We start from the raw sequence: 26,866 nt of genomic DNA on the forward strand, positions 1-26,866 counted from the left end.
TCGTATAACTCATCAAGGAGACTCCAGATTTGTGTAACTCTTTACCCCATCCTACTAACAAAAACTCCTTCCCGTGGCAAACGTGGAGATGCAGAGGTATACACGGTCTCCATAACAACGTTCGTTACACTAACATTCATTCCCTTCCCTGATGACTGTAAGGACGTGGTCGGCCCCGTTATTGGCATTTCAAAGTATAGAACTCTCGAAACGTGCAAATTGAGAATGGATAGCTATTACCAGACCTTATTCGATGATTCTCTGTGCTATTTCGCATGTTCTGGTCAAACACGGAGTAGCGACTATGAATTGTACGGTCATCATGTTCATGCAACGCACTTGTCAGTTACAGATATTCAATACTTGGTAAAGGGTTTGTACAGCCCTCTGAGATCTGGCATTCAAATCCTAGTAAGGCAATCAAATTCATTAAACATCATTGGGATAAAATGCAAAATCAAACAGGACCCTTCATGTCTCCACTATAAAGGAAAAACTGAAATACATAACTTTAAATTAAATTATACCGCAATATTCCTTCAAATGGTCACAGAGTAAATCAAGGCTCTACAAGCAATAAAAAATGGCAGATGACTGAGTACAAAATATCCCGTTAAGTTCCACATACGAATCATCGACCATATTTTTTACTAAAGGTACAAGCCGCATGATGTCGTGTGATAACATGAGTAGAAGTAAGTGCACCGTCTTATACAAAAGGAAAACAGAACGTAGCAAGTAATGTGAAACAAAGGATACAAAGGTCGTCCGTCAGGTTAACTCCATAAAAATGTTCGTGTGGTGCACCTAAGAGCTGATAGGAGCATTGCCACTCGGACCACTCAACCATGGCAGCAGTCATAACCAAGCATCCACCATCGCCGTAAATTCAAGGTTAAATTAAAAAGGGCTCTGCAAGTGCAGGAGATTCCCATAGAAGGTGGCATTCGAGCCGACTCGGTAATTCCACTGAGTCATTAATTATCCAGAAAACGGACCTATCCCAGTGCAAATTCTTTCCTGATTCGCTCCCCTCAATGGATCTGCTGCAGTGTGTCAGCGGAAGGGTGCTTCTGCGCAGACTCGTCACATCAAAGTTCCAACCGTAAAACAACAAAAACAAGTGGAGAAAATCGTCCAGACCATGTAGCTGTAGCTCGTACCACCAGAAACTCATAATAACAATGTTTGTTTTCACTTTCCTTGTAGCTGTCGCGAGCTGTCTCTCCCCGTGCATCCGGAGCAGAGAACCTGTACCCTTCACCCCACCATGATCCGTTGCATATGATATTGCGGGAATCGCCTGAGTGCAGGTTTTTTTTTCGAAGAACCTCTTCTTCTAGTTCTTCTTGTTGCCACCGTCCGTGAGCTGAACAGGGTAGAACAAATTTTTCGCAAAATGGCTGCTGATGGAGAAAAGTATTTGCTCAGACACTTACTTTGGATAAAAGTGATCGATGTATTTCATGACAACCTCCCGCAGAATGTCCTGCTTGCCCGACAGGGAATACTGGTGAACGGACATCATATCGGTTTTCATGCTTTTGCTGCTGCCCTGGGTATGATAGAAGTAATTAAACCAACGGTTGTAACCTGACTTGCACAGAGGTGTGGCTCCACAGTCCGAACACTTTACACATTCAGGTTTTACCAGCCGAAAGATGGCCTTACTTCACACTTTTCGGACCCCTGTCCGCACTTAGATTTCCAGACGAACCGTTTTCCAGCACTGTATTTAATTCACCTTGAATGGCAAATCAGCTGAACAGAAAAAAAAATAATACGCGCACTGCAGATTCGTCTTGCAGGTTTCTCTTTTTCCACCTCTGACTGCCACTTTTCTTCGACCACGAATTGCGGTTGTTCAGTTTTCTTCTTTACGTAATATTCCAACTCGAATCACTTGCCGATACGTATCTATCTATTCTTCCGATTCGATTATATTTAAAATTGTATTGAACGAACAGCTATGAGCTCTGTTCCGGAAAAGGGAACGAATAGATTTCACCTGGTTTCAAACTAAACACTGCCGCCGTCGCGCACACACAAAAAGCCCTCGAATCGAAAGCTCAAGGACCCCACAGCTCTCGAAGGTAACAGTACCCGGAGCTGGTTGGAGTGCGATTTCAAAATGGCTGGTGCTGATGGTCTTACAGTTCTGAAGAAATTTCTACTCGGTGGCCATTGCCATTTTTATTTTCACTACGAGAAGGCCACCCCGCACCGAGGAAATGCCAACCGTGCAAAAAGCTCGCTTCTGATTAGAGGCCAACCAAAATGACGAAAGGTGTTCGATCGGTCTTCTGATCGCTACCACCGAGAACAGGTTGCCTATCGAAGATGGTCGAGAGAAAATTCGACCCCTTATTTCGTGTTGCTATTGGAAATGGGCACGGCTGCGAAGATGACAGCGACGACGACGACGACGTCGACAACGACGTGTTTCAAATTCAAAAGTTCACACTGTACTAGCCATATACAGACACACGGATTGTTGGTGCAGTTATTTTGTCTTGTCCGGTTGGCACTACCAGACCAGTATCCCACGAACCAAAAGGCACGGCAGAAACTCTCCGAGGTAAACCTCTCCCCCATAATATATGCTCTGAACCATCTTCGCAACATATAACGTCAGTAGCATTCGGGGATTGCTCACCGAAAGAGGGAAAATCATCAATATTTTCGTGGAACCACTCTCTGGGCCACTTTAAACAGCTACTGCTGCTGCAAAACTTCATCCAACATAGCATCGTCGCAGTTCAGCCAACCTAATGGAAATAAAAAACAACCCAAACTCTCTCGTGTGAATCGATTTTCGCTCTCTTTCTCGGCGGGTTTACCGATGCTCGAACTCCAAGGCAGCCGCGAGCAGTACAAGCGCAAAGCAACAACAACAACAACCCATGCAAGGGGGTTTTCTGTTTTCGATGTGTGTCCGCTTCACGAGCAAACATAAACATGCAAGAGTATGCCTTTATGCTACAGGCACGAATTGCAACACACCAGCTGAATCAAAACAAAAACAGACCAGCACTATCAAACCGAAGTGGCCAGCAAACAGTGGGAGCGAAATTTTGAAAGAGAGCAAGATGAGAGCTTCAGCCAACCATTTGCGAGAGTGGCCGAAAAGAAGGTAGAGAAAGAGTGGGCCATGATGTTTCCCAATTTACGCAAAGCCAAGCGATAACGACGATGAAGATGCGAAAATCGAAAATGAAAATGTATGCTCAGCCGAACGATTCCTTGCGAAACTAGGTTTTTAGGAAGCGAGCAGCACCATGCAAAAAAACAAAACATAACATCGATTGGCTTATGGTGGCGCAAGAATGGCCGCTTCTAATAGGTTATGGGGCACATTTAGAAACTCTTCATCGTTTTACTCGAATTGCTGAAACGATTACTCGGTCGGTCGGCCATGTTTGAAATTTTCCAATCAGTTTTAATAGATGTCGAAAAGGGGGGCATAAATCGAATGTTTTCCAAATATCCGCGTAGTTCAACCGGCAACCGAGCAGTCCAAAGCGGCACGCGGCGCGGCTGCTTCGTGTACGTGTACGCTGATGAGGTTGACCCAAATTTTAGAAAGTGTGGTCTGCCGACGAACGACGGCCACCGGCCAGTTGGTGTACCTTTAGCTGTACATACCTCCATATGTACATATACCGCAGACCGCACGCAATTCTACGCATTCTGCAGAAATCGGTATTTTGACGTTTTTTTCCTGTTTGACGCGAGGCAGATGCGCGAGGAAGAGAAGTATTTGGAGGAATGGCTGAATACACACGGTCTGTGTCCACAAGGCTTCGTTTGAAAAATAGACGTTGTTCGGTTGGCGGTGGCCATGAGGGGTCGCATACTCTTCCTGCTTTGGATAGTAGAATGAAAAGAACAGCAACATGGGGGCTACATATTTTGTCAACAGCAGCAGAAAGGAGGGGAGTAGGGAAGGGTTTTGGAATATACACAACGCAGCCGATTTGTTATGAATTGCGTAGTGACACATTTAAAGTGCGTCGCAGAATCTCCATCATTAGATTTTCTGTTACAAGAAAGCCTTTTCCAACCGATTTTTCTACCATAAATCTAGAGAGGTACATTTCAAAGATGTACAATCCTTGAGAGGACTCGGATTGTAGTATCTAATTACCTTGCAACAAATCAGCGCAAGCTGGCAACTTGCGTCCTTCTCAATTGAGTATTGAGTTTATTCATTTTATGCATTTTATATATTTTGTATATTTGATTATTTTATTCCTTTTAAATATTTGCCTAATTTTGTTTTATCCATTCGTTTTATTTATTTTTATCTTGGTTTACATGTTATTAATTTTATTTATTTTGCTAGTTATATTAATTGCATTTAGCTATTTATTTTATTTAATTCCTCTTATTTATTATTTCATTAAATTAACTAACAAAACTATCAATTTAACTAATTATGTTAATTTCATAATTAGATTTGTGTTATTCATTTTGCATTTTATTCGTTCCAAGTGATTTTTTTATATCATATATTATAAAGATTTTCATTCATTTTATATATTTTATTAGTTCTACTGATTTTATTACTTTATTCAACTGATTACTGTAATATTTTATTACAATCTGGTATTATTCATTTCATTTTATTCATTTACTTCATGATTATTAACTCTATCAATTACATCCATTTTTGCTAATAGAAAGGATATTCAATCACTCTGAAAATGAACTATTCAACCAAGGCCCGGAGGCTCGAGTCTCATATACTATTTGGCTCAGTTGGTCGAGACCGACAAATGTCTGTATTTGTTTTTCGTAGTAAGGTTTAAAAGGCTTCAAAACCCTGGCCTGTTATGTATTGGAACTGTGTCGGACTCACGGCTCACTTTCGTGCCTAGCCACTAATACGCTCCTTACTTTTTTTCGCCCTTGTTCCCATGGGAACTACGCCAAGCTATTACTTCATGGGGGAGAGCGGGTTCACGTTGTACTTTCATGGCACCACTTTCTTTTGCTCACGATTTTTCCGCAGCTATCTCGGAGCCTAACCTGATCCATGAAATGGCTTGATTTTTGAGCATTTTAACTCTTCTCTTGTTTTTCGCCTCCATCTATTAAGTCGTTATTTAGCTCTCGTCTCGGTGAGCCGATTAACTGTTGATTTCATGAGCCATGATTCCGAGAGTCATTCAGTCCCCAGCCTTATCACGATCTACTCCGATAGTCCCTAACGGGGAACTCACCCTACTCCGACTGAGAGTTCCGCGACGGAGGAATTTCTCCCGACACCAATACCCGCTTTCTTGAGCCGTTTAGCTCCCACCTTTATAGAGATCTACTCGGATATTATTCGGCAGTCTAACTACCCTACCTTGACTGAGAGTTACCAGGCATCGAAATTTCTCTTGGTACCGATGTTTGTATCGTGAGTTATTTAGCTCCCAGCCAATTAGAATCCACCCTACTGTGCATTCTTCGGCGGTAGATTTAACTCGATTGTTGTTTTCGTGAGCCATTTAGCTCTCCACTTCGTACTACAATCTTTTCCGATCTGGTCCCCGGCGGTGGACCGAGCTTCCGGTACACTGGTGCTCCAACGACCCGCTCCTGGCTGGTCTACTCGATCTAGTCCCTGGTGGCAGCCTACTCACGGTAGGGAGCCGAGGTCGGTCCGGCAATTCCGGTGGAAGTAGTCTACTCCGACGAAGAGTTCCCCGACGGCGGATTTTTTCCGAACCCGATTTGTTGTTTCACGGCGACCTTTTAGTCGGTGGTGCTGCTTGTTGGTTCCTTCGTCACTTCTTCTGTAGCACGGATAGTATACTCTTTGCTACTCTCTTCACCGCACCTCACGTATACTCACCATGGCACATCTCTTCGACGATATTGTCGACTGTCACGCCGAATTCCTTCGAACTTTTTTAAACCTAGCGCATTTGAAGACCACACGTTCCGTCACTTGCACGTTCATACACTCCAGATAAAGGGGTGACGAAGCATGTTCAAACCAACGCTGGTACTTCCGAAAGCATCCGTTCCAGGACAAAAACTGTGTCAAATGGAAGTTCATCTCACCATGCTATGCACCCACACCGACACATTTGGGAAGGGTCGGTGGGTCCACTTTCCTTTCTTCTTCTATTCTTGCTGCCACTTAGCCAATGAGTTCGCTCTGACCAGTCTCCTTGCATTTCGCGTATTTCTCCACTGGAAGCATTCTACGTTCTCAGCTAGAAGTTATACAGATGGCAATCATCCCGGCAATGATGCATACCGCCTCCGACGATATCGTTCTGTCCGCACGCTCGACATGAACAGCGCGAAACATGCTTATCAACTTCCTCCGGTACCGCTTTGAGTTCAGCGCAGCAACCCAGACAGGTACGCCATACCTCAGTCTTAAGGATGAGACATCCACCAAGTGACATCTCGTGCTGTATATTGTTCCTTCGATTGTTCGGCAAGATTCTTGCCAATACGTTAGTTGTCATCGCAGCCCTCTCGTATAAATAGTAGACATAACTGTTGTAATTTAAAACATCATCGACCATCACATTCATGTGCTTCAGCGCAAGAAACGCTGACCAGTACGACCTCCGTCTTGTGGTGAACCAACTGCAACTTGACATCAGCCATTCAGTTTTCCATGCCGTCAATAGCTCCACTTTTTTCAGTCTCTGCCGTCAATAGCTCCACTTCCTCGAGTGTCTCGCCTGTTATCGTCAGGATAATGTCATTTGCAAAGCCGATGTTCTCGACTCTCCTAGGAAGTTGCAGTATTAACACTCCGTTGTACATTATATTCTAGAGCGTACTCCCGCCGTGATCCCATTCGATCTCTGCCCCATGTTCATCTCGTAAACCTGTACTCGGTTTTGAAAGTAACTTTTCAGAAGCTTGCAAAAATGGTCTGGGACCCGCAGTCTGCAATAACATTGCGCTGTTGAAGGCGTTCTTCAGGTCGATCATAACCACGGTGCCGTAGCAATTACCCCTTCTCTTTTGCTTCAGTGCTTTCGACGCGCTCGCGATGTTTGTACGGATGGCGTCTGCGATTGTCCGTTCTCACTTTCACGTGCTTCGGGATAATTATCAGTTTGTCAGCGCATATTTCAGCTGGCGTTGTTGGACTCTTGATCTTGACCATCACGACACCGTAAGCGTTGCCTCAGGAATTAGCGTCGACATCTCTACATAGCAGGTAGACTTACTAAGCATTATCTCGCGTGAAAAAGCGGCCCTTGCCGCACGGAACGTTACTTTACTCTCTTCTCTGTCTGCTTCAGATCTTGCTCTCTGAACGCGTCTTCTGGCTTTCAAGCAGGCAGTACGGTAGATACTAAGCCTTTCGTTCCACCAATACGGCGGACGCCGGTAGTTTCTCGGCTCCATTTTCCTCGGAATGGTTATGTCACACGCCCTCGCCAATGTTTCCGAAACCCGACTCGACGGCGTTCGGCACTGGAGCGAGGCAGTCAACACAAAAATGCTTCCACAAAAAGGTCCTCCCCTAAGTTCTTTATTTTCCACTTCACTCTCCGCACTACAATGCAATTTCGCCGTCCAATGGTGTAGTGGACGTACTGTTCACTAACTCACCAATTCATGTTATCCATCAGCGATGGACTACAGAATGTTACGTCGATGATAGATTCCCGACTGTATTTACAGAATATGCCAGCTGAACCTTCATTGCACAGCCTTGCATCTAGTTTTGCCAGGACTAAAAAAAAGTAGTAACCTCTTGCGTTGGTCAGTCTGATATCCCACTCAAGTGTTAAAATCTCCTCCTATAACAACTGGCGTTCGTCCGACTAATGAATCGGTTAGTGCACCCGTTTGTACTGCTCTGGAGGGCATAACAGCTACATACGAATACGTCGCTGATCATGCTGATCACGAAGCTCTCGTGTGTGCCCCCTCTTGGACAGGGAAACCGCCCTTCACCTGGATTGCCGCCATCCCTGCAATATCCACCACCCAGTTACCGTTATTGGGAAGAACACGATACGACTCTGCAATAATTGCAACGTCGCTCTTCATTTCTGTTGTCCACTGTCACAACAGTTGCTGTTGTCGCAATTATTGAGATGCAACTGAGATGTCTCCATCATCATTGACCTGCCTTAACCTTTTGGTACTCTGGGCATAAGAAGCAGATCTGTTAGGGCCTTCACAGTTTCTTGCCTGATGGCCGAAACTCAGGCACCTGAAACACTTTTCCGTTTGTTTAATAGGGCTAGAGATCAATCGTAACGAGCACACCAACCGCCCGACTTTAATGTTGCCGGTCACCATAAGTTGGTTGGATGCGGTTAGTGATAAGCGTATCGCCCCACTGCCGGTATGCCACTACACGTCTTCCTCAACTTGGTTTACATCTGCTCTTTCTCTAGAATACAGTGTTTTATTACCGCGCTCCTCACTTCGTCCTCCGTTGTGATCTCGTCCAGATTCCTGTACTCGACTCCCACCGCTTCTGCCCTGAGTTCCCGATAGGTCGAGCCCTTAACCAATGGATATTTCTTCAGGTCGAACAGCATCTCACCTTTCTGAGTGCGCATGGTTCTTTCTATGTTCTCACCCAGTTCCTTCAGCTTGGGATCCTTTCTCACCCTTTGAGGATCGCAGTGTACGTCATGCCGTCGTTTGCTTTGTCGACTGGAGCCTCTCCCTTATATCTCCCCTTGCGCAGCCGAATGTCTTCTTTCTTCTTTTCATCATTTTCTTTCTGTTTTTCATCCTCTTTTCTACAGTTTCTTCGGTTCGCCATTCACTCTGCGATTGTCGGCTGTTTCGCTGTCCTTCACCGACCTTCTTGGGCTTCTTCGGTTCCTCCTCCTCTCCTGACGTTTCCATTATTCTTTTCACAGAACGAGAATACCGGTCACCCTTCGTCGTCTCACAGGTTTCTGCCTCCGCTATCTCTGTGATTTTCAGCGTCCTTTCGGCGTTTTCAGCACTCTCCAGCAGCGCTATCTGTTCGCATTCGGCGGCTGCTATGGCAAAATTGATACTGATCACTATATCCCTGATCTATCCGTGCATCCGAGCTCGTAGAGTTCTTTGATTTTTTAGGCTCAGCGTCATCGCTTTGGGCAACCCAGACTGGTGATCTTTTCGTGTTATGCTTGATTTCGGGATGCGCGCCTCAAACCTTAGCTTTCCTTGGCGACCCATTGGTTTATAGATGCTCGAGCTCGGTATGACCTCCCTGCGCAGCTTTCGCTGCTCTGCTGCGGTTGAATTTGTTGTGGCGCTTGTTCGTTTTACTGGGTCAGGACCTCGGTAGCCCACCTTTGGCGAACCGATTCACCGCATAGTTTTTTATATTTTTGTTTCTGTCCTTTTTCATGCTTCTTGGGTCCCAACTTCAAACAGCTATCTACGCCCATAGTAAGTAGTCGCCTCTATATGATTCCATGGTTGCCTTTGAAGCAGAGAGGTTACATGCAAGGGTTGACGCTGCCCTTCATGATGTACCGCGTTCAGAGCCGGATCGACGCTAGTCTGGAACGTTCAACTGGGCCTACTTCCATTGGCTAAGGTGCTAAGGTTTCGAACGTACTCGGATACCTACCAAAGTTTTGATGGAACAGGAGGCAGCCAGTAACATTAGCCAACACGCCATTCCGGGGAAGTATCCTTGCAAGGGTATTGGAGTGGTCAGTTTCGATGAAATCGTAATTCACATCCGTGTTCTGCCGTCAGTATGCCATAATTAGGATTTTACTGGTATCGATCATAATGTGCCGGTTGGCACTCCGGTTGGGCTAGGGTGCTTTTATTGATCTTTAGCCTTTGATAGGTTCTTAGCAGAAGCAGCACAAACTCGCTTCATCGGAGTTGCTATCGGAGTTATGGCTACTCGAACCCCACCATACCCTAGCAAGACTCCCCAACAAGCAGTAGGTCTGGAGGGGAGAGAGATGTGCCAGGGGGTTATTAATGTACCATCTACTTCTCAGTGGATTCCACACCCATTTTTACAAACTTGATTTCAATTGAAAGATATGACACTCCCATTAACTGCTATTGAATTTTATTCAGATCCGAGTTTTTGTTCCGAAGCTATAGGTTGGTTAGTACGGTCACATAGGAATTCCCCATATAAACCGTTATAATCGTAATACATCAGATGATAAATTATTGTCCACTGTCGACAATTCCGGGAGTCCCGGGCTTCGGACATATTCCAGAATTAAAGTCACATCGGTTATTCAGTGATGACTGAACCGATTTTTACAAATCAAGTAACAAATAGAAGGTATACAATGTAGTTGGTTGCACCTCCCATCAACCCTACGCCCCTTTTCGAAGTATCGTTGGCCGCATTGACCACCATAGAAGGTTCCGGTAGTCCCGAGACAAATCACACATCTATCTTTCACAATTATCGAGCTCACATCAGTTTCTTGGAGATCGTTGGGCCGAATTTAAAAAAATAGACTCAAATGAAAAGAATATTACCCCTATAGATAGCCATAAAATTTCGTACAGATCGGTTATATGGTTCCAGAAATATAAAGTGAATCGCCCAGTCACATATGAAATTCCCATATAAACCGGAACACATATCTTTTCATAGAGAGGAACCACATGAAATTTCAGAAATCGAATTCCTATTTTTGATGCCCAATGTCTTTAAAATGCATGAAACTTCGAATTTTGATGTGATCTCGAAAAAAATGTTTTTTGACAAAAATCTACTTTCTAGGACTTGCATCTTTTTGCAACCCATTGTATATAAGTGTTCTAAGAATGTAATAGGCAATTCCATAGCTATATTGAACATAACCAGCCATGGAACCACAATTTGAAGAAATGAGAAAGGCACAATTGCACCACAGGATTCAAACAGGTTTTTTTTTCTCATTCTCAGAAACGCCTTTAACTACAACTACACCACGAACATCACGCGCGCAACTCAGTGTGTTGCCGATCTGCATCTGAACCGTACTACGAAATCGTCTGGAGGAATCCCCTGCTGATCGGAGGAGGACCACCCGGCGTCTCAGTTAAAGGTGTCTCATGATGGCAGCCATCCGATTTTGTAATTAATGTTGTTGATCACCCGTTTGCCTAAAACTGACAGTTCATATTTTTCTTCTACCAATCATCACTGTCTACCCTCTCTCCCTTGTATCAGAAACGGTTGCTGCTACGTAGATATTGGAACTCACTTCCTCCTGTAAATTTTGCCGAAGAATAACAAACCCTGAACCCCCTCCCCTTCCCCCGATGTGTTTTCCTAATCCTAGAAATTACAGAATTCTAACTTGTATTTTTGATGCCTAGCGTCGAAATTTTTATATTACCTTAAAAAAAAATATACGTTATCAGGTTCATAGTGGTCACAATTTTTCTATAGGCACTCTTCCTGCTAGTTATTCTTGTCACCGTTCCTGTGAGTATGAAGTTTTTGCTGCTTCATCCACTGCTTATTTATTTATTTAATGATTTGCCGGTTTGCCATTCATTACCACAAACAGTGTTTAATAAAGTCATTTTCGTGCTCAAAATTAATAGCATCCAAACCGTTAACTTTAGTAGAATAGTTTGTTCGGAGAAGTTCTTAGTTTCATGATTGCGCTGCTATGGGAAAATACCGTTAAATGATTAATTCACAAAGTGATATACGAAATTAAGACGGACAATTTGTTCCTTGATCAAAGTTTTAGCAAATGTTGCTTCAAAATAAATTATTGAATACATGAAATATCTAGTTTGATAGCTTTCAATTTGGAACATTTTATATGGTAGAAATTAGTTTTGTTATCATAACTTTTTTAGCCATTCTCCTACGCTCCACAGAAATATTTGTGGTATCGGAGCAAGTATTTTTTGAGGAACATAATAACATCCTATCAGTTGAATTAAAAAAGATTTGAAAAATTTTGCGATTTATTTCCAGCTTAAATAACCCGTCAAGGAGCAAAAATTAGCAAACAAAATCATAAGATACTGAAAGTACTAGCTTTATACTTTCATATAGTAGCTGAATTGTTTAAAGTTGATACTTTGAATACCCTGGCAACATAAACATCCCTAATGTAACTGTAACGAGAAAATCACCCAAAATTACTAAGAAGATTTTCGTATATATCATAAATTCAGAACTAACAGTTTGGGCGAAAACAGTTTAGTCTTTACAAATACGATTTTGCGATCATAATATAATGCGTACCTCACCAGTGTTACAGGCACATGATGATGATGATGATGATGATGATGATGACGATGATTCTTTTTGTTTTACAGCTTAGGGGGTTCAGGGACAGCAACAATATGGATTTTTCACACGCCCAAATAAATCATAAACAAACATCTATTACAAAAATGAAGGTCAAAACCATTTGCACCTAAATGATTCAAACATTGGATATCCATTTACTGAGTAAACAAGTTGATCCGTAATATGCTTGCTCCAATCGGTGATTCGTTAAAATTCATTTGGAAAACGAAATATTCCACCGCCTGCTTATTACCTTTATGCGAACCCTGTCTGTCCGTAGAATGTATGGTCACTTATCGTGATCATATCACCTGCCGCGTAGGTATCTTTTTTTAGTTTTATTCGGCATGTACATTTCACCACGTGACATCCAACCACTTTGGAATAGGACCAGAGTCAAGAGTTCTACTCGAAATCAAAACAAAGCAAAACAGCCTTTGATTTATGTACTACACATGTTCGCTTCCTGCTTCGTCGCTGTTCGCTTGTTTTGTCTCACCATTTTATCGTATCGGTAAGATAGTCGACCCAGTAGTATAAAGGTTCGTTTGTATCACATGAAAACTTTGCCTAACTCATTAAAACAGAAATGTTGATAATACTTCGAATTAATTGCCAAAAAGCAGGTGGTGTTGGATGAAAAAAAAGTCACACACTACAATATCGTATAATATTTTCGAATATTCTAATTTAAGATAAACATTTTTGCACGAGCTTTGCGTTTATTTGACAGCCAAATTCTTTTCCTTTTTAAAAACGCTTCGTTGAAAACCATCACTTTCAAAATATCTTTCACCATCGTACAAAAATTCTTAATCGAATGTTAGTTGGAGTATTGGTCGGTTTCTGTCTGCTCGTCCGGTTTCACTGAGGGAAGCAAACAGGACCCGCTAGTTTTTCTGCTGTTCTTCAACGATGTTGCCGATTTTCTGTTTGAACTATCTACTTTAATAATAGTCATAACCAAATTTGACAAAACCAAAACAAAACTTACGGACTGTTAAAAACTTTTAATATTTTCTAACTGCACTCTGAACAGTTCTTAAAATTGTTTTTGATCACTACTCATCATGTTGAACGCTTTCTTGTATTCAGATTTTTTAATGGAACTTTGATTAAAATTAAACAATTGGGTCGCCAACATTTAATATAATTTTACTTCAAGACTTATGTGCGTATTTTCATTTTTATACTACTGCGACTAATATTTAGTTCAATTTTAGTAAGCCCCTACCCTTGCTTTTAGTTGATAATAATCATTTTGTAGAACTTTTTATTTCAGCATACTGAGCGAATCCTGATGAAATTTACAAGATTCTGGAATTTCGATCATACAGTTTAAACGAAGCCTATAATTTTTTTATTGAACGAAAAGTATCCAACAAATATAGTGTTACGCGCGACATGGTAATTACATAATCATAGCGTCATTAAAAAAACAAACCGACAATCATTTGCTAACTAAGTACGCCAAATGACTTACTGGCACACAGTTGCTTGTTCGTAAAATAGCATATATAAACTGCACTTCAACCGTTACAAACTCGCCGATCTTCGGCTTATAATTTTACAGATTAAAATATAATATTATATGATCTGATAAAAATACTTTGCGTAAGCTAATTACGTCTACTGTAATAATAGTATAATTTTATTGTGCAATGTCATTGTTGCCAAACCTAAACCGCGACACCACACGATCTAGTATGGCTCACCCTATTGACTGATACATCAATCAGAACTACATACACGTGCGCGAACGAGCGCTGAAGGTGGCTAAGTAGAGGTTAAAGTGCGTTTCAATTGTTTTTAGACTGATACGTACCTAACAATGGGCCATATATCGGATGCTGCAGGAAATAAAACGGACTGAAGGCACGCTCGAGCGCTCGACCTCGAACGGAATGCAACTGCATTAGGGACGGTGGGGGTTGTCTGCACATCTTCAAAGTGTTACTAGAGAATGCCATATATGTATGTGCTTCGGGGCAGAGAAAAATGAAAACATACAGAAATACCGGGCGATAAACTCAATCTTCCATCCGTGACTGAACCGCATCTAGCAAAGCCAAATCGATCAGAGTCCAGTACATAGTCTTGACTGTGACGACGACTGAAAGCTGACGGTTGCGGTGAAATATGAGTCCCCCTGACAAGATAAGCCACGTACCACAGCACCGGGTGTGCATATTTCTCGTTGCAACACACGAATACAAGAAGTTGGCGTCGTCCCCGTCTCCGTTAGCGATGCGATCGGTGCCGGGTTTGACGAGGGAAAATGGGTAAGACTAGATCGTGAAGAAACTGCCGGAAAGTTTTCTGCATTGCAATGAAATGGTGGCTTATACCACATATTTTCAAAAGAAAAATAAAACTCTTTCATCACATCAAGTGGCCATCCACTGATTGTGTTCTCACTCCCTTTTATCTTAAAAATTGCATAACATGTATAAGAAGTTGCGAAGGCTCTGTAAAATATAGACTGTTAGCCCAAGGGAAATGGCGACTTTTGAAATCCAAATCTCAAGAGAAATAGTCACTAGATTGTAATACAAGTACTCATGTTGAGCTTCTCATAGTTGGGCTTGACGTGGTACGTGAATTTACCCCTGTTGAAATGCTCGTATCTCTATCAAGAGTTTCCAGTTTGTGTTTGAACGGAAGGGAAAAACTGTAAAGTTTTTCCTTTCAGGTATCTAAAACTAAAAAAACTACTCAGGCTTCTTGGTAGGATAAGGGGTAGGATGCATGAACAATTGTGATGGTTGTTGCAGCGATAATTATGGGTCCATTGTTTCCTTTGAAATTACTATCTTTGTACACTCGTCAGATACCGGCTGCTGTAGAGCAACTTCTCAGTCAATGAACTGGGTGTGCCGTTCATAGAAGGTTTTTTTCAGACCATTAAATACCCACATTCGATGAAGTGCCAACTAATTGAATGGTTATTTACATGAGTTAACAATAACTACTTCATAAACACATAGTCATAGCGTTTGATTAACATTATATAATAATTTTTCTCTGTCGGTAGACAGATATCGATACAGATATGAACAAATACTAAGTGAAAAATCACACCTGCAACGTGAGCGTGAAGAAACGAAAGTGAAAGCTTGTGCTTCTAATTTGATATGCAAGCCACCTTTCCAGATACCCATTGCGTATGGCAAACACAGATTGCAGCCACGGGCGTGGCGACCACAAATAGCTAACTTTGGTGCGTGAGATACGTTGTTGGGTCAATACATTATTCCCAATCAGTGTGCTACACGGTAGGAATGAGTTTAGGTTGGATATACATAACTATCACAAACTGAGTTCGAATTTTGTCCTTTTAACATAATTTAGATCTTAACCATTTCAGTTGCAATTTGTCTAGTTCACCTCGTTGAAACTAAATTTGGCAAAACTTTAAAAATCTGGACAAAATTTAAAAAAATGATTTTTTTACCAATCTTTAAACATTTTCATATTCCAAGTTTCTATTCTATTCTATTCTAATCCTTACACAGCCAGTATTGAAAAGCATCCTGGAAAACACTGCAGATATTCTTTAGTGTTTTTCTTGTCAACATTAATATTTGAAGCATATTATGTGTAATATGTCGCAAACATTAAAACGGCCAGGCCTACTGTGCAGAGTTTGGTTTAAAGATGTTTCAAAATTATACGGCAATTACATTATTCATTTAATGAATAATCTAACTAACGAATTATTTTGAATCTTGAAGGAGGAAGAAACGAGGACAACCGTACCGTACCGGACCGTTAAACATTTTCGTATTCCGAGTTTCGTTAAAAACAAAAATGTGAATTTTTTGAAGCTGCAAATTCTTTGTAGTTTATTAAGATGAAGTTTACTGGGAAAAATACAATTATCATATGCATGCTGTGCATCGCTACGAAGCATTCTGCCTCGGCTTAGGAGTTAAACGTTATTAGTACCAATTGTCTTGTATGATGTAGCTGTATGTGTCAAACTTATGTAAGAACAAGTTACATTTTCACTTTGATCAACTGTTCCACCACGGGCACTGTGGGTCGAGATGGGGATGTGAAAAACCAATCGCGATGGGTGCAATTTACTTTGTCATTTCCTCATTTCACTCGCAGTTGAGGGCCGTGGGACTTTGCAGTTTAGTTCATACGTACACGCTATTACGGAGCGGAGCGGGTATTATTTTTTTTGTTTGATTTTTGACAATTGATCTGTACGAGATGAGGAAGCAGACTGAGCTTCACTGAATGGTGTGTATGGAAGAATTGTAGTATGTAATGAATCATATTTTCATAAGAAATTTTTAGTTGCTTCTTGAAGGAGAGAAATAGAAAGGTGTTTTCTACAACATTATAGAACAGGACTTTTGCAGTGATTCTTGTGAATAAATCCATTAGAGTGGCCCATAAAAAAGTGTTTCGTACGATAACGCCCCAACCGGATATTGAAAATATGATCAACAATAAGAAATGTAAGCAGTTTCTTTATTTAAAATTCCAACTGGAACTACGCGCACAAGTCACTTGAAAATATTGCGAATTTCACCGAGTTAACAATGCCTTATTTCAGTAAAATACACAATAGAAAGTTGTATTTGTTATTTATTGCATAAGGTGCTATTTATTTAAACTCTTTTCATGCTAGCTTAGCTTGTAATAATCAGCACAATAGTCGAAAAGTTTCAAAAATGGCTACTGTTGTGGCAGTCGACAACAGAAACGAAGTGCGACGTTGTTATTATTGCAGAGCCGTATCCTGTTCCTCCCGATAACGGTAACTGGGTGGTGGATAGTGCAGGGATGACTACAATACAAATAATGGGCGGTTTCATTGGTCAAGAGGTGGTGGATAACACACATGAAGGGTTCGTGATCGCCAAGATCAGCGGCGTATTGCTCTCCCGAGATGGATACCTGAGCAGTATAATCGGATGCTGGACGCATTAACCGACTCGTTAGTCGGACGAACGCCGGTTGTTATAGGAGGGGGCTGGATGCTACGACCGTGGAGTGGGGTAGCAGGCTGACCAACGCAGCTTGTTGAAAGCCTTGGAGAAGCTGAATGTGAGACTGTGCAACGAAGGTTCTGCTACCACATTCCGTAAAGACGGTCGAGAATCCATCATCGACATAACATTCTGCACTCCTTCGCTGATGGATAACATGAATTGGCGAGTTAGTGAGCAGTACACACATAGTGACCACCAAGCGATCCACTACACCGTTGGTCCGCGAAATTGTACGATAACACTTTCGGTGAGGACTGACGAGAGGAAATGTAAAATAAAGGACTTCATTAAAGACCTTTTTGTGGAAGCACTTCGAGCTGACAGCGTCATTCCAATTCCGAGTGCCGATGAGCTGTCGGAAAAAGTAGCGAGAGCATGTGGTGCAACAATGCCGCGGAACTACTGGCGTCCGGCGTACTGGTGGAACGAGAGGCTCAGCATCCTCCGAGCTGCCCGCCTAAAAGCCAGAAGACGCGTTCAGAGAGCAAGATCTGAAGCAGTAAGAGAAGAGTGTGAGGTAACATTCCGGGCGGCCAGGGCCGCTTTTAAACGCGAGATAGTACTAAGCAAATCCATCTACATGCAGATAAGTAGACGTCAACCCCTGGGGAAATGCTTACCGTGTCGTTATGGCCAAGATCAAGGGTCCAATGATGTCAGTTGAAATGTGCGCCGACAAACCTAAAACTATCGTGGAGGGTCTTTTCCCGAAGCACGACCCAACCGCATAACCGCCTACACCGGACGTTGATGTGGAAATGCTGGTGGCAATCGAGTTTCCAACGACGAGTTCCTTATTGTGGCAAAAGGGCTGACAGCGAAGAAAGCTCTCGGACCGGATGGTATCTCCAACGTGGCACTGAAGATTGCGATCCTGGCGTTTCCGGACATGTTCAGAATAGTCCTACATAAATGACTGGAAGATGCCTATTTCCGGATAGATGGAAGATCCAGAAGCTGGTGTTGCTGCCAAAACTAGAGAAACCACCAGGAGATCCAGAATTGGATTGGCCCATATGCCTGATGGATACTCTTGGTAAGCTCAAAAGGTCATCACCAACAGGCTACCTACGCTGAAAGTGAAAACGGACTATCGCAGAGGCAGTTCGGGTTCCGGAAAGGCATATCGAAGGTGGAGGCTATCCGCAGTCATCGCGAGCGCGGAGAAAGCATTGAAGGAAAACAGAAGAGGTTATCTCTACTGCGCCGTGGTAACAATAGATGTGAAGAACGCGTTCAACAGTGCTAGCTGGGGGGCTATCGCCGTACGCAGCACAGAATGCGGGTTCCGGACTATCTATGTAAGGTTCTGAACAGTTATTTCCAGAACCGAGTACTGGTCTACGAAACGAACATGGAGCAGAGATCGAATAGAGTCACGGCAGGAGTACCTCAGGGCTCCATATTCGGCCCAACGCTCTGGAATATAATATACAACGGAGTGTTAACACTGGAACTGCCCAGGGGAGTTGAGATCGTCGGCTTTGCAGACGACAAACCACAAGACCGAGGTAGCTGGGCCGGGATTGTGTTTTCAATTTTCAGAGTGATTGCATAACCTTTCTATATAAAAAAAGGTAAAAAGTTTTAATCTCTAAAAATTGCACATAATTACAGTATAAACCATAGACATACCCATAATTAAAGTATAGCCTAACCAGCTGGCGTACGAGCAACCTTAGCGAAGACCGGATAACCAACACCAATGTGATTTGTGTGGTATGTTCACAGGGAAGGGAAAAAAACAAAGATCGCCTGTTCTCCATGTTAGGAGCGGCTCGAAGCAAGATCTGTCCCGGGAATGGGAAATCGAAGTAGAAATGTGGTTCTGCGGCAGCCCCATCACGTAGCGCAACCTTGGTAAGGAAAAACACCGAATCTTCAATCAATAACTCTGAAAAATGTAAAGTAAGATACCTGAAAAACCAATCGGCAAATGACACTGGGTACTTGGAAAGTGAACATCTTATTGGAACCTTAGAAAAGTACCCTGCTTGCTCTAAGGCAACAAATAGTGAAGATGGATAATACGCTCAGGAAGCTCGAGGGCGCGGCATAGACGAAAGAGAATGCCGCGCAGTGAACCCCACTGCAGGTGTCTCACTTCGGAATCTCAAGTCGCTAAGAAATCAGAGCACGGTGTCGGTTTTGCAATGCTTGTTACGTAACACCGACGGGTCATTAGATGGAGGTCACTGAGTGATCATATCCGCGTGTTTAGGACAAGGCGTAAGTTCTTGGACTAAAGCTTGATCAACACCTACGCACCAACAAGCCCCTATGATGTGAAAGATGTCTTCTTTGGGCGTCTAGACGCGACCAAAGGATGACGTAAAAATCATCACCGAGGACGCAATTAAACAGTTCAGAAGGGAAAAATTCTTTCAATAAGTTATTGGCAATGAAAGCTTCCACTCAATCACTAAAGACGCCTAAGGTATACTTATTGCAGCCTACAGAGGGTATAGAGTTCTAAATTACTTTTGAAAATGTCTTAACTTAATGATGAGGAAAAAAATCAACTGTGAGCCGTTTTGACACACATAATGTCATTTGAGTTCGTTTATTTTAGAAATGAGTCATGGAAAAAAAAACCTGCGAGGGAGGCTGTAAAAGAATGTAAGTCAAATCGGTCGGCCCCTCCGAAGCTGACTCACGTCTCGTCAAGTTTCGATATTTGCGATGGTTGTGAGTAGACTAGTTACACAAGCAAAGGTCGATCAGCGAGCAACAGCAACAGCCACTAAAGATGAAAAAAGACGAACGAACAACACGAATTCGGAGAAAAACGAGATATAGTTGTCTAGATAAATTTCACCGTAAGGGATCCAACCGTCGGTGTGGCTAAGAACTAAATGACGAAAACAGGCATCGGTATTGGGAGAAATTCCGCTGTCGGGAAACTCACAGTACCAGTTAGCAGATAAATAGGAACGAGTAGCGCCAAGAAAAATTAGAAACTCTGCAAACAGGGTTGTAAAGAGATATAAGTCATTATGGTCTGCATTTCTGGATCCGATCGGGTCTCGGCAAGTTGACAATATTTGCAGTAGACCTGAGCAGGTCAGTTATACCAACTGAGGTTGGACAGCAAACAAGAAACAGGAACTGTGGAAAAAACACGAATGATTAATACAAAGTAAAAAGAGCAAGAGTACAATCACTCTCGTAGTAATACCTGATGGTGCTCCCGAAAGGATGATTGGGAGGAGCAAGAGGTTTAGGTTTAGTCGGTAGGATTAATTCAAACCACCGCAGTAAGAATACTATGAGCTAGCAGGCGGTGGTGTCTGATCAATATTCCTTCTCGATAATGTACATTGCCCCAATTAGTTGAGCCGAGTGGCCACAAGAATCGGCTCACCGGGCTTCGGAAAACATCTTCAACGTTTAAGAGTTTGTATACCTTTCATTTATAAGAAACGTAAAAAATCAATTTGGAGCAATTAGTAGGAACTACATTAGTCATTGAATATCTTATATTAAACGCTTTATAAGTTCAGACTTGCATCAACCATGGGTAAATAAATCCAGCAAGTAACCAAATGACTTTGATGATGTGATGCTATACATAATAATACCTCAGAATGTTATTGTTTTGCAATAAAAATTGTCTAATGACATCGAACTGAAAAGTGTTGGAGCTATCAGCGAGAATAAATTGAAAACTCTAACAGTTGTAGAATTTTTCCAGTCGATTACGAAAAAGGTATTGAATTTAATGTGTTGCCAACGCAATAAAAATGAAATTGCCCCAACAATAAAAAATTAAACTCAAACACAGAAAATTGAAAATAATAATCGATATTTAATTTTTTTCAATCGTAAATTGAAATCTTTTTGATGCTGACATGACCTCGATTTGCTCTCATCTGGACGATCGATTTTGTACCGAGAAAGGGCTGCAAACAACAACTAGCCATCGCGCATCGTCAGCTGCAGCTGACTGAAGGCCCTGCGGCCACACAGGCCTACAAACCATGTCGTAAACCAATAAATCGATTCGTTTTATTTTATTTCATCTCTCGCGATTCTTCCCCATTTTGAGTGAATCAAAACAATCATGGCTTCGACAGACTCACGGCGAGTCAGTATCATAAACCGGCAATAAAAACAAACACAACAAACAAACTCTCCGAAATAAGCTGTGACGCCGATGATGTCATACGACCGATACGTACCCGGTTTGTGTTTTTGGAGGTCTTTCTTTCTGTGTTTCTCCGCGAAGCCCCGAAGACCGAAACTAATGAATGGTTAGTAGTGTTGTTGCCTTCGGACTTTAATGGATTTTAGCACAATTTACGACCTCGGTCAATCGAGATTACCTATAAATCGAGTTTTTACAGGTAGGTGGTAGTGGTCATTTTATTTTGCTTACGTGTAACAGAGTTACTGAAAGTTGGTGGCCACGTTCTGCCATCAACAGAATCAGTTTGAATGTTGCTGGGCGCAACAATCCATTCCATCATCTAATCTGACAGCTGTGCAATAATCGCCACTGATATGGATTCCTATTGTTTACACTTGCTTGTAGGAAATGCAAATGGCTCTCCTACGCTGAATTGGAAGTAGGGTGAACTGCTTACAGATCGACCATCAATCTTCGTTTGTAGACATTAAAACACTATCTGATTATTTAGGATTGATGACCGATGACCGTTGATAGTAGTTAAGTTTCAGATAAAGCATCTCACTTCGCCGAAGAAGATTTCCAACAGGCTTACGGAGCAGGTAATATCTAGGATTCTAATAACGCATCTGCCCCATTATCAGTGACAATACCCTATCTGACGCAGTCAACCGGTTAATCAGTCAGAGTGCCACTTACGAGCACATTGTATATCTACTTACCGCCTGCAGCAAAAGGAATCACTGACAACTCATTCGTCAGCTGTCGGTTCGGTGTTTTGTTATGACAAAGAAGAATTAACTCACCTGGAACAAAAAGAGAAGGTGTAAATGTTAAAAGTTTTGCACAATAATTGGCTTTGTTCGAAGGAGACTGGTAGCAAAATGGTGGAAGATATAAAGTGGGAATACAAGTAAGGATGTAATTGGTGGAACGATGTGTGGTTGTTTGCTCTGTTGAACCTGTAGAAGCTTCTACTCTGTCGAAAGTGGCACATAGTTGACCTATGACACTGAGGTTTATCTCGTCTGTTTTACGCTGTTTCTACATTGTAATATATTAATATTATACCGAATACATTTTTAGACGCGTTCTTATCAAATATCTGCTATGTTTTTCTTATATGCGTAATAATAAATCGTTCGTTCTGACTTTAAGTTCGGAATAGCCACACGTTTAATGCGAGTGTAAAAGTTCTAGCTAAGATATGCGTTTACACCACTGTAGAGCACGATAACATCATATTTCGAGAATTTCTCCTAACCCAATGGTGTTAAATATTTGTGTTCCATAAGGCAAAAGAATCCTAATGTTCTCCATTTTTTGAAGTATTTAACGTTTCAATATAGGGTCACGTTTCACAATTTTCAGCCGGAATTTTATCCGAGTTTTTGAACGTGAATATCTGCTGTTGTACAGAATAAAAAATGATTTTTGTGCTATCTGGTTGGAAATGTGCACAACAATTTTGTAACTAACTCCGTAGAATGTAAAATTACTAAATATAACGGCAATAATGGATTTTGTGAAAGTGGTAATTATCCGCATTGGTCCGCACAATTCGACCAATCAGCGAGCGTTGCTAGGACATCCCTCTTTGTCATACAATGAACTGCGGAACACATATAAAAAGGAAACAATAAAAATTCGTTAGTTTGCGCTGTCGTTATGGGCGTAGCAGCTGCTTCGTTCCATGTCAGCTCGCATTCTTGGGTGTTAATATGGTATATAATCCAATGACACTGGAGTGTCAGTTTCATGCATGCACAGAACCCGAGCAGAAGAAAATAACTTAAGAATACCAAATACAGGTATACTGTACCCAATACTGAACACCACAATAAGATATTGAGGAGCCTTGCATAAGAGGTAAAATACTTGAAATAATAACTGAAACATGTACTACGAATAACTGCTTGATACTGAAACGAGTTATTATAATACCTGAATAATAACAAAACCTTTTCAACCTTCCAAATACAAAACTCGCTGTATGGAGGAATTCAATATGGTATTGATTTGGTATTTGTAAAAATAACTGGAATACATAAATAATACTAAAATAAAGTATTATACCTCATTGAGGTATTAAGCAGTTATTGAAGAATGTTTCTTCAATACCTGCTTAATACCTCAATGAGGTATTAATAATCAATTAATACCAGGTTTTGGTATGATAACAGCAAATAGTATGCTCGGGTTATTGGCCAGGTATTTTCTCCTGGTCGGGACCCGAGCAGAAGAAAATAACTTAAGAATACCAAATACAGGTATACTGTACCCAATACTGAACACCACAATAAGATATTGAGGAGCCTTGCATAAGAGGTAAAATACTTGAAATAATAACTGAAACATGTACTACGAATAACTGCTTGATACTGAAACGAGTTATTATAATACCTGAATAATAACAAAACCTTTTCAACCTTCCAAATACAAAACTCGCTGTATGGAGGAATTCAATATGGTATTGATTTGGTATTTGTAAAAATAACTGGAATACATAAATAATACTAAAATAAAGTATTATACCTCATTGAGGTATTAAGCAGTTATTGAAGAATGTTTCTTCAATACCTGCTTAATACCTCAATGAGGTATTAATAATCAATTAATACCAGGTTTTGGTATGATAACAGCAAATAGTATGCTCGGGTTATTGGCCAGGTATTTTCTCCTGGTCGGGAAGCTACAATGATCACACATCACAAAAAAGCAGAAAGCTCTTTCTTTCGGAGCTGAATAAACGGATCTCAAGCGTGCGCTGGTGATGGGGTGGTTCGGTGCGAGAGAATCACACTCTCTTGCCAATTAAAATATATGTGGCGTCCGGGGTGTTCTGATTAATTCACCATGGCGTGCGCTCTTTGGTTTAGTTTCCTCTGGCAAGCGGTAGTGCGTTGGTTTATGATTTACTGCTGATATTATGATTTACTGCTAATTGTTTGATACCAGTTACTTCGTAAAGCTTACTTACGAGTGCACGGTGTCTCTGGTAGAAAATATTAAGACAAAAATTCAGTATCGCTAAACTACACACTGATCGAAAGCTTAGATGCACCTAGCATGACTTTGAAATCTTCTATCGAGGGGTCTAGTACATTTATTTTTTTAACATTTTGATGATGATTTATTTAGGTAATTTTTCAATTTGCAGTTTATAACAAATATCTTCCTTTTAGAAGGTTACATCAGTGAACACACACTGTCAGTGGAACGGACTTGTAACGTTAAAGAAAATCTTCGAAGACACCATTTGGCCAGTTTCGCGTTGGTAATTAAGTATCTTGAAATTCTCAAAACAAAACGTTTCTTCCAATTTATGTTTCTACATTTATTTTTGCTCGGGGTTTCTATGTAACTGTTACATTCGAAATTATGTTCTATGGATGTTTTGAACAATTTTATCTCATTAAAATTTGTTTTCGTTTTTAGTTTCGTTGAAAATTACGAATTTAAACACGATCGAAAGACTCTCTCTTTAGAAACACATAAGATCAGTGGTCCACATTTTAATAGAAAATTATACTCTCGGCAAAATCATTTCATGTTCTGTTTTGTAGTCAGCGAGAAAATGTTTGGAAGCATCATGTAAAATGTAAAATGGTCCGAAAATGATATAATTTTGAACTAGAAAAGGGTAGGAAAAGTATCCCAAGCAAACAACTAATATTATGAAATATAAACAAAAGGGTATAATTTCGCGGAATTGAAGAATTTTTAAAACATTATTATAACAGGTTTATAGTTCCATGTTGTCCCAAAAACTCATTTGTTTAAGTCTTTCCACAACTCGATAGAAGAAAAAAATTGTAAAGTATTTTAAATAACAGTAAGGTGGTACCGGTACTGGAAAATTTTCTTTAAAAAAGTGAAGTTTGAAATAAATCTGAACATGTATTAACAAGTATTCTAATCAAGAAAGCACTCTCACTTACTTTCGAATAATATCTCACCTTCTTGCAGAAGATTTTTTCTTGTAAGGTGGTAAATTCGTTGATTCCTAGGTCGCGACTATCATTGGATTCGATAGCTGATAGATGCTGAACTGAATGGTTTGATACTGATGATAAAAAGAAAGATTCTATCTTCTAGCATTTTTCGAGCACGATTCAGTGTAAGTCACTGCACAGTGGCCTAATACAGCAGTTTGGTTTGCCTGCCTGCCATTCGTAAATCAGACAGCCCATCCCACCGACAACAAATCACAAATTGCGCCATTCCAGACGATGTCCGTCAAATCCAAAATTACTAGGTACTAAATCGGTGTTCGTTCTTTTATAGATAAATATTAAACAGTAAATCGAAGACAGATGTAATGTAGGCTGCAAACTAGTTGTAGCGGTACATTTCGAATAAGTGGAACTAATTCGAATTTCGTTTATGAAATATTCACAAAAAATCATATCCATTATTTTCTGCTTGTTGTAGGTACTCTGAATTGAAAGTCAAGATCATTCTAATTATGTTCGACCAAATAGTTTTGGAATATTGCAGTCTCAGTTCAGCGAGAGTTGCCAACATCAAACTTAAAATGCCGCCGATCCTGCTAATCTTTTTTTTGAAACATGTTTATATAATAAAGGTTTTCATCAGGCGTAAAATATGACACCATCAAGGTATACTGTGGTAATAATAGTTTCCAATACGTAACTTGCGAGTTTGCAACTACACGCTTCCAAGGAATTAGAGTTTTACCGCACAGATAACTGAACAAACGAAGTCAATCACAAAAATTTTCACAGTTTTTTAAGGCGAAGCAATCATTACGTTTACTTTATGTGAGCTTGTTATCGTTTCAAATTGGAGCTCCCATCCCAAACTGCCTATACAAACTGCATGTCGCTCATGAGGGCCTTGTCTACATATAATTCTAAGTGTCCAGTGTGGGTTGGAGAACCGGACACCAATAACAACACCTTTACTACAGTGATTTTTCGTTTACTTATATTGATTCCCGTTATTACGGAATACATTGGAGACGATGACATTTTGGTTTTCGTTAGGTTTCAGTTCTATGCTAGATATATTCATTATCAAAAATTTTGCATGGTACCGAAAATACTAGTTCTTAGTTTTATTCAGTAGCGGTATTTCGGTACCAAAAATGGGTCGGTATTCCCGGGATTGTTGGTACCGGTACTACCGGTACCACAACCCTACTTACGAGTTTTTGGAACATTTTTACACTACCCAGGGAAACTTAAAATACTCGGTGCCAGGAGGAAAACTGAGAAAACGTTTTACGTATCAACATATATCATGCTATAAATGCAAGTTTATAACGATCCGTAGAATCAGATTAATTTTATAACAGGTTGATGTATAACGGTATTTGTACATCCAGATTAGAGGCTTATTTTATGTGTGTCTAAATGACGCAATGTGCATTATGCTTATTTTATTTGTAGAGAAAATATGACCGAAACTATGGTAAAGTGCTATGGTACAGTGCCTATTTTCACCATACTAACATCACTGCATTCATTAATAACTCGCCCTAGAATC

At 41.0% G+C, this 26,866-nt stretch overlaps 1 protein-coding gene across 4 annotated transcripts in view; it reads right to left on the minus strand.

Moving 5' to 3' along the window:
* The window catches only part of LOC131682379 (protein bunched, class 2/F/G isoform), a 449,872-nt gene that overhangs the window by 126,753 nt on the left and 296,253 nt on the right, over positions 1–26,866 (minus strand). The window contains exon 4 of one of the 4 annotated variants that reach the window (XM_058963813.1): positions 22,143–22,161. The exons of the other annotated variants lie outside the window; for them this stretch is intronic. Within the exon in view, the coding sequence (XP_058819796.1) occupies positions 22,158–22,161 (4 nt within the window). The 3' untranslated portion in view covers positions 22,143–22,157. Of the gene's footprint in view, positions 1–22,142; positions 22,162–26,866 lie in introns of those variants that run through there. 4 annotated transcript variants of the gene reach the window in all.

The sequence above is a fragment of the Topomyia yanbarensis genome, chromosome 2 (genome assembly GCF_030247195.1).
Source record: "Topomyia yanbarensis strain Yona2022 chromosome 2, ASM3024719v1, whole genome shotgun sequence".
NCBI classification, from domain to species: Eukaryota; Metazoa; Arthropoda; class Insecta; order Diptera; family Culicidae; genus Topomyia; species Topomyia yanbarensis.